Source organism: Oryctolagus cuniculus, chromosome 17, assembly GCF_051225735.1.
Source record: "Oryctolagus cuniculus isolate XC-2025 breed Fujian yellow rabbit chromosome 17, ASM5122573v1, whole genome shotgun sequence".
Taxonomy (NCBI): domain Eukaryota; kingdom Metazoa; phylum Chordata; class Mammalia; order Lagomorpha; family Leporidae; genus Oryctolagus; species Oryctolagus cuniculus.
This window is the reverse complement of record NC_142883.1, coordinates 31411371-31424083: the sequence shown is the minus strand read 5'-3', so window position 1 is coordinate 31424083 and position 12713 is coordinate 31411371. Positions and strand designations below refer to the sequence as shown.

General features: G+C 43.7%; 1 protein-coding gene across 3 annotated transcripts in view; it reads right to left on the bottom strand.

Moving 5' to 3' along the window:
• Positions 1 to 11229: 11229 nt before the first annotated feature.
• The window catches only part of PCTP (phosphatidylcholine transfer protein), a 225151-nt gene continuing 223667 nt past the window's right edge, over positions 11230 to 12713 (bottom strand). For all 3 annotated transcript variants that reach the window (XM_089316995.1, XM_002719280.6, XM_008271264.5), the window contains one exon: positions 11230 to 12531. In XM_089316995.1, the coding sequence (XP_089173121.1) occupies positions 12466 to 12531 (66 nt within the window). In that variant the 3' untranslated portion in view covers positions 11230 to 12465. The remainder of the gene's footprint in view (positions 12532 to 12713) is intronic.

Genomic DNA, 12713 nt, shown 5'->3' with positions numbered 1-12713 from the left:
TGGCAAAGAGGGACAAACAGAACCTAGCTCCAGGATGACGGATTAGCAATGTCTTCAGAAAAGGGTCTTGGTCACAAGGAGAGAATAAAAATCAAGATGGAGTCAGTAGTGTCAACCCTAAACAAAATTAGAATCGCCCAAGAGGTTGTAAAGGAAGGGCTCTTATGTGTGAGTGCCTGGTAGTAACTGTCACTAAAGACTACTTGAACCGCACCCTCAAGAGAGGGACCCCCAGTCAGAAGGGAGGGACATGTTTAAGGGTCATTTCAAAATATAAATGAAAGAAACCAGTGGATAGGAGACAGACAAATAAAAAGGAAACTATAAGCATGAGGATGTATCTTGGTTAAGATCAAGAAGGAAACAATTTTATTTGGATAAAGAAAGGGTATTGTATATGAATGTTTTGTACTAAAGTAGAATGACTGAATTACACTGGAAAGGAAAAATCACTGAGGGAGTATAAGAATGTTGTAGAAGGTTTATGGAAGTTGAATGTTGTCTGGGATTAGGCTGGCTGAGATTAGAAGGAAATTAGAGACTCTAGGCTCTCAACTCTACAGCTAGAGAACGTGGCTTCTGTCTTCTCTCCTAGTGATTCCTCTACTGTATTTCCTCCTCATTCTAACTCTTATACCTCCTCTGTGGAACTACCTAATGTAGCTCCTGCCCTCTAAACTACAGCAAATCCTTTTCTAAATGGCAATGCAATAAACATATCAATCCTTCAACAATGAATTCCTCCAGATGAGACTACCTATATTCCCTGCATGATGTAGGCAGGCATTTCTGGAACTAATCACCCACTTTTCTCTGAGGCTCCATCACCTGCCGCATACCTGCAGCCAGGACCTCAGAATACCCTGAAACCCTGGTAACCTGACAATCGTAGGCAGAGCCAGTTTGATACCCCTACCATCATGAAACAGTTGTGGAAAATGAGACTTTCACCCCAAATGCTAAAGATGTATGGATCCCTCAGCAGCGAATGTGGAGGGTTGCCCCATGCACTGGGAAAATCACAGAGCTAAAGACAGTGCCATCTTCCCCAGTTCCACCCAGAAATGTGCAAACCTAGCTGGGAATACTTGTTAGATCATGGGAGAAACTCCATCTAAATAAAAAGGCACTGTAACTACAAGTATGCTTCTTGAATTGTCATCCACATTACAGCACCAGTCAGCTTCTAACTGTCTTGCCTGCCTGCCGCTCCCTTGTAGCACGAAGCAGCAATAGCTTGTAGCTGCCCTGCCTGTCCACAGCTCTCTTGCAATGTGTTCAGTAAATGTTGCTCACTCTGTGTGACTAATGTGGTGAATTCTTCACCACCTGTGACACCAGCCTAACTCTGTTGCTTTCCACGCCACAATGGCAAATTGTATATGTCAACTTGGCTCGCCCAGATATTATGTCTTTCTGAGTGTGTCCATGAGGGTGTTTTAGGATATTTGCATTTGAAATAGACTCTAAAGCACCTTGTCCTCCCTCCTGTGGGAAGCCCTTATTCATTCAATTGAAAGCTTGACTAGAAAAAAAAAATGCAGACCCTCTCTAGAGTAACTCCTCTTGCTGGCTTCTTTGAGCTGAGGCATTGGTCTTTTCTGGACTTCAGACTCCAACTCCAACATCATCTCTTCTGCTGGCTTTTGGATGGAAACTGCATCATGGACTCTGAAACCCAGCTTGCTGGCTGCAGCTCTTGGGACTTTGCAGCCTTCACAATCTCGTGGGCCAATTGCTAATTTTACACACACACACACACACACACACACACTTATTTCCTGTTGATTTTGTTTCTCTGAAGAACCTAGATGAGTATAGCAAGCCAATCAAAGGCAATGTATAGAAGTAGAAATTGTCCCAATCTGCAGCTCCAAATTTCATTTACTTAGCAATATCATAAATTAGGTTGTAGAATCCAATTACTTTCTTAGACCAGATTGATAGTGACAGAAATTTGATCAAAGTTGGGGTACAATTTCCCTTACAGGCAAAAGGAATAGCCTGAGAACAGGCAGGGAGGTAGGAGAAAGGGAAGAGCTGCCTCTAACTGGGGAGTAGCTGCTAATGATACTTGACATTTATTGACCTCTTATTAAATGAACCCAGAGCAAAGGAGATTTGCTGACCTAAATACAAGGCACAGACCAGAAGGTTGGAGGTCCAGAAATCAGGAGCCATTTGAGCTTCTGGTCCAGAGGGACTTTTGCCTTTGAGCTCTTTGTTAGTTGGTGTAGGCAAATCTGCTATATATTTTTAAATGTTGTGGTTTAAATAAGAAAGAAGTCTGTTTCTCTCAACAGTTACTGCAACAGGTGACCTGTAATAGTCAAGAAGTAGCAGGGCTGTTTCAACACCCTCAATCTTAGACTTCCATGTTTGAATAAGAGGCGATTATTCTAGTTCTCATTTCTTGGACAGTAGAGGGCACGAGGACCAGGCAAGTTCCTATCTTTTCCCTTGAAGATCTTGAGCTGTAAGTGACACATATGTTTTATACTCATATGATTGATACCGGACAGAATTTAATCCCAAGGCCACACTGCATCACAGGAGAGGCGGAGAGGCCATGCTAAAACTCAATGTGGAGTTGGTGCACAACACATCCTGTGGGCTGACTAGCAGTTTGCTATAAGCTCTTAAATATACCTTTTCTTCCATATGGCAGTGGTCAAATCCATTCTCATTATTACAAACATTTCTGCACATAGTCCATGGCCTCCATAGACTGTTCAATCTCCAATGGTAGATGCCCTTCCACCTCTATGGGCTCCTTTGCCAAGGACTGGACCTGGTATAACACATGGAGAAATTGAAAAGCCAATCACATAGCATGCTGCCTAGTTGCTGTGCTGATATCCCATCTTAGGAAATAAAGCACCTATTATGTGCATACAAATAGACACGTGCACATATATAATATATAGATTAGCAATAGAAATGCTTTTCTGAAGCCTTCATTTTGTTGATTCTAAACTCTGAGATCAAGAGTCTCAGAGTTCTATCTTATAAACTAAAATAAAATTCTTCATATAGTTGGAGCTAAATATAGAGAAAGAAAAATTGGAAAAATTGGACCTACTTATGTATTTAATGTCTTTTCTTTTCTCAATCTCACGTGTGGCCCACCTAGGAACAGTTCTCCTCTGACAGGTGCCATCACATTAAAGGGTATGTAGTATACCAGGATGAGCCAGGAGAGACAGGGGCTATGCATGGATGTATGCCTCCACCACCACTAGCAACACACCTGCTGTGTTAAGCTTCAGAAGCTGATATTCCATTTTGGGAACTAAACTAAAGCCTGGGCTTTAAACTATTTGTGCTGCCTGGTAATCGAGAGGATTTAAAGCAACAAGGCTTACCTTGTACAGTACCCCATGACCATATTGAGGAACTGTTGAAGCTGCTGTAGAATCACAGAGAACAAGCAATTATTGGTAAGAAGGAGTAAATCTGGAGCAGGTGTTTAGCCCAACTGTTAAGCCAAGAGTTAAATGTCCATATCCCACATCAGAGTACCTGTCTCTTATTCCCAGTCCTAGCTCCAGACTTGAGCTTCCTGCCAATATAGACTCTAGGAAGCAGTGGTGATGGCTCAAGTACTTGAGTCCCTGTCTTCTATATGGAAGACCTGGATTGAGTTACTAGTTTCCAGTTTTGGCTCTGGCCCCGTCACAACCATTGTGGGCACTTAAACCACCAAATAGGAGCTCTGCTTCTGTCCGTCTGACTGCCTCTCAGATAAATAAAAAAGAAATAACAAAAGAGAGCAAGAGAGACTATCTTTCAGATCCCTCCTCACTCCCAGCCTTCAGAGCTTGCTGTTGCTCTCAATATAAAATCCAAAATCCTTGCCTACTGTTGGAATCCTCCAGGCTCTTATCACCTACTTCTCAACCATTTATGAAGTGTCTTTCCCCACGCCATTGCTCCACCAATACTGGCCTTTTGTAGCGACTGGCTCTTCTGCCGCAGGGCTTTTGTGCAAAAGTGTTCTTCCCCAACTTTCTGTCCGTCAGCTCCAACATGTTCTTCCCTCCTCTGCACACTTGGTTTGTGCTCCAACATCTTTGCCCTTTCTCAGCACCTGTTGCCCTTCCACAGCTTCTGACTATGTCTTCCTCATTAGGCCAGAAGCTCCCTGAAGGCAGGCACCAAGCATGTCTCATTTATTCCAGGAATCACCATGCCTATCTCTCTGCCAGATGGACACCGGCCTCCTGGGCCATACCTACTAAGTGAACAAATGTCTCGGTGCTTTTAAAGAATTTCCTGAGTCAACTGGGTGGTGCTACCAGAAATGGACTCTTCCTGCTTTGCCTCTTCCAAATCTATCTGGGAAACAGAAGGTTTGAAAGGCATACATGATAGACGGGGATCAAGGGGGAGGGAAGAGGGAGGTAGGAATTTCAGCCAGGGAGTCAGGCCAGGACTCTGACTGTGAAATAGGGAACATTTTCAAGGGAAGTGACACTCTGCTGAAATGCCTCACTTCCAAGGTGGTCATTAATTGTTAACTGTTATGCAGTGTGAATAATTTGTGGAAAACGTTGAACCGCGACAGGGTACTACTTTGGTCATTAAATTTCAACTGAAATCCTGACTAATCTCAGTTGGACTCAGCTCTCACTGCACATTTCCTTAACATTAAAACATGACCAGCAGCCACACCTTTTAACAGACAGGACAGTGGTACTTTCAGAGAAGGACCAATGGGAACCTGGAGAATCTGGAGGCCCAGAAAACACTGATGCGGGGGAATAATTTAGTTTGAATCAATGGAATGAGGCTCTATCTCTGGTCAGGTTTGGTTTTGCCTCCTGTATTTGTGTTATTTGGTCAATCGCAAACCAATTATCTATGCATTCAGTTACCATTTGAGTACATTCCATATATTATCCTAGGGATCAAAAATCAGTGGAATTATTTCTGCCTACAAAATGCTTACCATCTATTCAGGGTAATAGGCATGGGAAAAATAAGAGAAACAAAAGAGCAGAGTGTAGGACCCCAAAAGCGGTGTCCTCTTGTGACGACCCCAGAAACACAGACTCCGGACCAGACGATGCAATAGAACAGGAGGTAATTTTATTTCATTTGTACAAATGGGCCCCCTACTGCTGCAAGCAGCAAGCAAGTGAGAGGAGCCCCGAGCAGCTATCTCACACAGCTTTTAAAGGGCAAAACCACAAAATTAACATATTATAGGCTGGCGTAAGTTCATTGGATAATTTTCAGTAGCGGGCCTTGTATGGCAGTCTGAAGTGCTAATGTCGGTGGAAAAGTACTAGGTCAAAGGGATACATTAGGGGGAGGGGGTTTCTAGGAGACAGGAGTAGGTTGCTACGTGCCTTGCAGCTTTTTTTGTTAACCTTGAGCAAGCGTAGGGAAGGGGCTTATCTACAAGGCAGGTGTTCTGTGTATCTCTGGTTAGTAGCTGACTGCTTTCTCTGTGAACCGGTTTACTCCCCATTTCCCAAGGCCGTCTCTTGAACGGTTTGTCTCAGGAGCCCCATTTTTTTATGGTGGCTCTTGGCTCCTTTCATTCCCCCATTTTCTCTTTGAACTAATTTTAATCCTAAAATTGTGTGCCGTTAATGAGGGGTTTCAATACGGTCACTGGTGGCCAGGGCTTGATACTGTTGCGTGAGGACTAATGCCAATGATCAGCAAGCCAGGCCTTAGCATGTGGGCCCATGGCCAGCCATGGGTTTTTATATATATATATTTTTTATTAAATTGAGAATGGCCTCTGTCTTAGGTTGCCCTCAGTCATCTCTGTCCTTACCCGTCATCGGTAACTCTGGCAGCTTGGCCTAGAGTCCTGTCTTAGGTTGGTACAGGATGCTGAGCGTCTTACCCGTCTTTGAGTACCATTCCAGCCCAACATTAGGTGAGAGATGAAACATACAGCCAAATATCAATTATTTTGATTACAAAGGAGGCTTGGTACGAAGTTTTAAATGATGAATCTCAGTCCATTCATACTATAGGGAAGTCAGCATAAAATGCAGAACACACGGAGGACATCCCATACAAAGTGGGAAAAGCAGTAGCAGTCCAGCCAACATTAATAACCAATGAATCCATTGAAACCCTTCAAATGAATAGTGGGTTAGTAATAAACATATGTTGCATTTTACTCTTAAGTTTATCAATAACAGACTCTATATATGGCACATTGTTAGTAATGTTAAAATAATATCCCCCAGGTACAGATTTACAACTTATATGATTTTTTTAACAGCAAGTAATTGTTAGCTGCATGGCTTAAAAGCACTCCTGAGTGAACTTGATCTAATTCTTTGGCTATATTGGATAGCACAGTAGCAGTAAGATTGATTGCTTTGGTCACCAAACATGTAAGCCTTCATAGTCCATGATTATTTCCAAAAGTCAGTCCAGGAACACTTACTACTGATGCAGCCATGGCAAGGGCAGTGTCCTCTCCTATTAGGATGACGTTGTTATTGTAGTCTTCAGGTAAAGCACGCCACTGACGTGCTCTATCCGCTGCTGTAAATACAGATGTTAACATCAGGGCCACACGGCCCAGGGAGCAATTGCAGAAAAGCATGTTGGTTACATAGAAAAACCCATCCCTTCGGAGCCCATGTCCCATACCAGTACTGGATCAGGTCCATTCCATTGATTGGTGATAGGATCCCTCCATTTCACCATTGCTCTTTTTACAGCTGTTTTTAAGCAGTTAAAATTCAACAGAGACATCAAGAGAACATAATAGATTACTTTAACTCATTGCTTTAACAGAGGATCAGATTTTGATTTTATGTCAAAGAAAATAACCAAAGATTTCTTCTTCCCATAACATTTTGCGACTTTCTCACACCTTCTGTAACTTGCTCAAACCTTTCTCTTCTCCCCCCCTCTTTTTTTTATTCCAGTATAAACCAGCCATTAAGATAAACAATTTTTACAAATCATATCCTTTTAAAAGTATCTCTTTCTTTTAACTTTCCTTATCAAGAACACGCTTTTATGTTTGTGACCTTTTACATTAAAATGATGGTATCTGGGACTGTAGCAGTCAATGGGAGAGTAACTTTGTTTAATTCCCTGTAATCCACAGTCATTTTTCAGGTTTCATCTGATTTCTTAACATGCCAAATTAGATAATTCCTTTTAGTGATTATGGGAATCATCACTCCAGCACTAAGATAATTTTTTTACTGTTTTAGATATTTCCTCATATCCACCTGGAATTCTGTATTGTTTACACTGAATAACCTTAGTTGGCCCTGGCAGCAGTACAGGAGCTTGATATAATTTTTTTTTACCACTATCTAGCAGTTTGACTCTAAAGGGCAGCATTTTTTTTTTCCCAATTTACATTTATCCTGTATTTATTTTTCCAATTGCTTACACATGCATCAGTATGCAGATAACAAAATCCATTCTCACCTCCCCAAAGCCTATAGTTCATCCCCCTTTTCCACCGGCACTGATAGCAAAACCTCAATAACTTGTGGAGGCTGTGCACTCTGTAACTTGCCAACCCAATTCTCACTCGATTCTGAGCAGAGAGCCCATTCCTTCACCAAAGAGGCGAACTGAAGGTCTTTCCAGCCAGGAACATCACAGGTTACACATGTAACTTCAACTTTTCTTTTAAAGAAAGGCATTGCTTTGCATACTTGTAGATCCTGCCAACTACGCCAATTTGTGACAGTAAATTACTTTTTAGCTGTCTGCTGTGCACAGACTTAGTTACTTTTAATCTGCAAGAAATACGCTGCAAGCCTTGTAGTGCACACTAAAATTATTTAGAGGAAAGATGGTAAAGGAGCATAGATTAACAGAATGTTGCAATAAACATGGCTCCATTGCTTTAATGGTACTATAGCAAGATGGTCCACTGATCCCTGTAGGGTGGGCCTGAGGCTGGCCCCGCTTCCAGTTTCCTGAACTCTGTTTTTTAATGAATTACCTTCTTTATCAGTTTTGGAGTGACACTTATTGGCCCAATGCCTTTCCCTTTAGCACTGGAAGCAAATCCCAGGAAGAGCCTTATTTTGATTTTTGACTTCTGGACAATTTTTGTACATGTCCCTGTTGCCCACATTTATAGCACCCTCATTTATCAGGCATAGCCCTCCTTGATGATTTTTGTAATGACATACCAAGCAGAGTGTCAGGTCCTGAATGTCCTGTTATTAATCCATTTTGTTAATTTTTCATTAAAGGGACTGTCACAGAACACCTCAATCACAGTAGCCAATTGATCATGTAATCATTACGGGCACATTTAACATTCAGCTTGACTGCGTGTTCCCCCAGGATGAAACAGCAGCAACAGAGGCTTGCTCCGGCTCCCCCCTAAAGCCTCCAAGGACAAGGGTGGCTCATTGCCAAGATTTTAGGCAAGCAGTGCGTCCCATCTCGGGTCTTGGCCAGAGAGCCGAGACATGAAGCATGCCCACCTGTTTATCAGAAAACATTCCTTTATCCTCCTCCCCGGGAACTGGCCAGGCTCCCAAGGAGCAGGAGAAGGTCATTCGGCAGCAAAGTTTCTTGGTTACCAGAGCCAAATCTAGGTACAAGCCTCTCCATCCCAAAAATTTGTCCTTACATTTGGCCCTAGAGTTGCATTGAGAGGTAGACATAATTAACACATTATAAGAATACAATCCATATTTTTCATACAAGTATACATCTAGCAATTAAACACAACAATAAAAACAGATGGGGGAGACAGTAAGAGATAAAGGACAACAAAAACAGTGACACACAGAACACAAATCACAAGCCGCGCGGCAACAGACCGAGACAAAACCAAAACCAGAATTTCAGAAGGGAGCGGCCGTTTGGCCAGGCTCTCCCTTTGAAGAAGGGAAACACTCTCTTTCCCTCCTTCCCAGACCACCACTGGAGCGTCCTCCAGGGTTGGACCAGGGGCCTCACGACACGTCTGTCTTCCCCTTTGGTCCAGTCAGTACTGAGCCTGTACAGGCGCCCCAGGATGGATTCCACGTCGTCCTGGCAGACAAGGACAAACAGTACAAACCACAGTTACAACAATACACAAATAAGCAAACTTACCTCCGTCTGGCCGATGGAGTGTGGGAGTCTGGGGTCCCCCAAATCCCGGACGAGCCCCCATATGTAGGACCCCAAAAGCGGTGTCCTCTTGTGACGACCCCAGAAACACAGACTCCGGACCAGACGATGCAATAGAACAGGAGGTAATTTTATTTCATTTGTACAAATGGGCCCCCTACTGCTGCAAGCAGCAAGCAAGTGAGAGGAGCCCCGAGCAGCTATCTCACACAGCTTTTAAAGGGCAAAACCACAAAATTAACATATTATAGGCTGGCGTAAGTTCATTGGATAATTTTCAGTAGCGGGCCTTGTATGGCAGTCTGAAGTGCTAATGTCGGTGGAAAAGTACTAGGTCAAAGGGATACATTAGGGGGAGGGGGTTTCTAGGAGACAGGAGTAGGTTGCTACGTGCCTTGCAGCTTTTTTTGTTAACCTTGAGCAAGCGTAGGGAAGGGGCTTATCTACAAGGCAGGTGTTCTGTGTATCTCTGGTTAGTAGCTGACTGCTTTCTCTGTGAACCGGTTTACTCCCCATTTCCCAAGGCCGTCTCTTGAACGGTTTGTCTCAGGAGCCCCATTTTTTTATGGTGGCTCTTGGCTCCTTTCAAGAGGAATGACAACAATTGATAACTTTCAAATTCCAAATGATTTATCAGCCCCTGGGGAAAGGCAGCCCAGCCTGAAGAATGGGGTTCAGCCTTTTTTTAAAAAAATTTTTTTTGACAGGCAGAGTGGACAGTGAGAGAGAGAGAGAGAGACAGAGAGAAAGGTCTTCCTTTGCCGTTGGTTCACCCTCCAATGGCCGCTGCAGCTGGCGCACTGTGGCCGGCGCACCGTGCTGATCCGAAGGCAGGAGCCAGGTGCTTCTCCTGGTCTCCCATGGGGTGCAGGGCCCAAGCACTTGGGCCATCCTCCACTGCACTCCTGGGCCACAGCAGAGAGCTGGCCTGGAAGAGGGGCTACTGTGACAGAATCTGGCGCCCTGACCGGGACTAGAACCCTAGAACCTGGTGTGCCAGCCTGCAGGCAGAGGATTAGCCTATTGAGCTGTGGCTCCAGGTGCAGCCTTTGAAGTGCGCATTCTACTCTCCCTCACCTTTTATACCTCCTGTAGCTCAAGAGGTTTCAGTTTCTCACGTAACTTCACATTCCAATACTTTGTGTGACTGCCCTCTACTATAAGTTAGTAACCATACATGCAAAAAGCCATACTTCCACTGACTATAGCAAACTTTGTAACCTTCTTTTCCTAAGTACTCTGCACAACAATTCAGAGTTCTTCATATTCTCAGGCACACAGGGTTCTAGTCCCGGTCGGGGCGCCGGATTCTGTCCCCGTCACTCTTCTTCCTATCTAGCTCTCCGCTGTAGGCCGGGAGTGCAGTGGAGGATGGCCCTGCACCAGCATGGGAGACCAGGAGGAAAGACCTGGCTCCTGGCTTCGGATCAGCGCGGTGCACTGGCCGTAGCGGCCACTGGGGGGTGAACCAACGGAAAACGAAGACCTTTCTCTCTGTCTCTCTCACTGTCCACTCTACCTGTCAAAGAAAAAAAAATTAGTGAATTTTATGTAAAAAAATGGTTTATATGACTCCATGCAAATGTCAGTTTTATGTCAGTTCTCTGTTAAAATATTAAAATCTTGGTGTTTATATGTCCAAGAATCTATACACAAGATTTCTACTTGATTTCTATACCATTGGGCATTTAGATTTAGCTTACCTAAAATTAAATTCCAGCTGCATTACTTATATTTTAACACTAAATTTTATTTCTTTGCATAATTATATTAAATATATTCCTATGACCATCCATAATGATGGGGGCATAGATGCACATATAAATTATGTACTAGTGCAAGAGCTACTGGAAAGAAATACTTCTTTTTGTCTTGGTACGAGCTTGGGAAGATGCAGGTCTACTTACTGCTGTGAGCAGCAACCCCCCTCAAAATGCAGTCCAATAATGGAAATAAGCAAAGAACAACTAAATTCCAATCTCAGTTCTAGTATCTATATCACTCCTTACCTGAAGCCACCTCTACCTGGCACTGAATACAAGCGAGCCCAAAATTCTTTTTGATGTCCAAGACATGGGATGTCTCTTGCAAACAGGAGACCTAACTGATGCATTTTCACAAAAGAAACAAGAGAGGAAGGAAGCTGTGCACAGGACAAGTATAAGTCATTCTTTATTCATTACGGGATATGCTTTTCTTTTTAGAAATAAAACATAGAATCTGAGGTACCTAATTTTAACAAATCCCTTCCTCAGGCTTGATAGCTTGAATTCCTACATCTGGTAATCAAAGTTCAATATCATCATACACAGTGATTAAAATTGGATCCCTGAGATCATCAAGTTTGTGGCCTTTGGCCACAGAGTATCTTGCACTACCAAGATTCAGGAGAATACACGTGAAATTGATAGTCCTTTAGGTGGTGGAAGAGGCAAACAGCTTAGGTAAAATTCCTGAGGAAAAAAAGGCATAGAATCAAGTAAGCCATTGATTAAATGTTCCCTGACTATGAACTATTATCGCTTCCACATCTCCAAACTCTCTTAAAGGGGAATTCTTCTTACTGCCCAGGAAGACACGCTACCACGTGGCTGTGCACAAAGCATCTTTGCTTTTGCTAGCAGCCAGAGCCATTTGGATGCCTCAGTTTCCAGCAAAATGCAGAGCTACAGAGGTGTGGACAGTTTTTGTCCAGGAGCAGAGGGAGAAGAGAAAAATCCAGACATGGATACTGAGGAGAAAATGGTTATCCCAGCAAGTGCTCAGTCAGGCTGCTCCTGCTTCTCAGATGGTTTGTATCATAACAGCTTCGGATCCTCCACAAGCAGGAATGGAGAAAGCCTTCCTAGGTTATCACTTCAAATCTCAGCCTAATCAAGCCAACAACGCCTACAGTGAATGGCCATCAGCACGTAGCTCCCAGGTGGGGCACACAGAAAGTCGATTCTGAAAGAACAGCAGCTTCCAGCAGCCCCTCCCCGGTTGCAAGAAATCATATTCTGGGAAGGAGCCAGCTTGCTGGAAATGGTCATTCTTAGATTTTGTTGTTGTTCCTCCACCCACCCATCCCCCTAAAATGGCACAATGGAATGATTGTGTTCCCAACTGAGGACTTCCCTTCTTAAAATAAACAAGCAAAGGTCTCCCTAATCTGCCCCATATTCAACAGTGGACTAAGGCAGCCAGCCAGTAGGGCCAGGGGTGGGGTGACAGTGGGAAAGGAAGCCTAGAGGGTGAGCTAGGTGTCAGGCAAACACGCTGTGGGACAAGGTGCTGTAGGGTGTGCAGGCTTCTGAAGACAGTGTAGAGGAAAGCTGAGCATCCGTGGGGTGTGGCCCTTCCAGAGACGTCATTCCATGGGCTTACAGCTTCCCATCCTCTTTCTTAGGTTCTCTTGAGGTAGTTCTGGCAGGCTTTGGCCATGTCTTTCAAGAAGTTAGGAACTCCATTCTGCAAAGGAAGAGAGACTGTCATTTTGATGTCCTCATAGCAGTCACTCTGGCTTCTCTGAGATGTGGCAAGAGGTAAACAAAGACGGCTTTGAGAATAAAAGACAACAGAGCCCCTGACCAGATTTCAACAGAATATGGGCACAGAGAATGATGAAAGAGATGCCCCAGGGCACAGCTAAG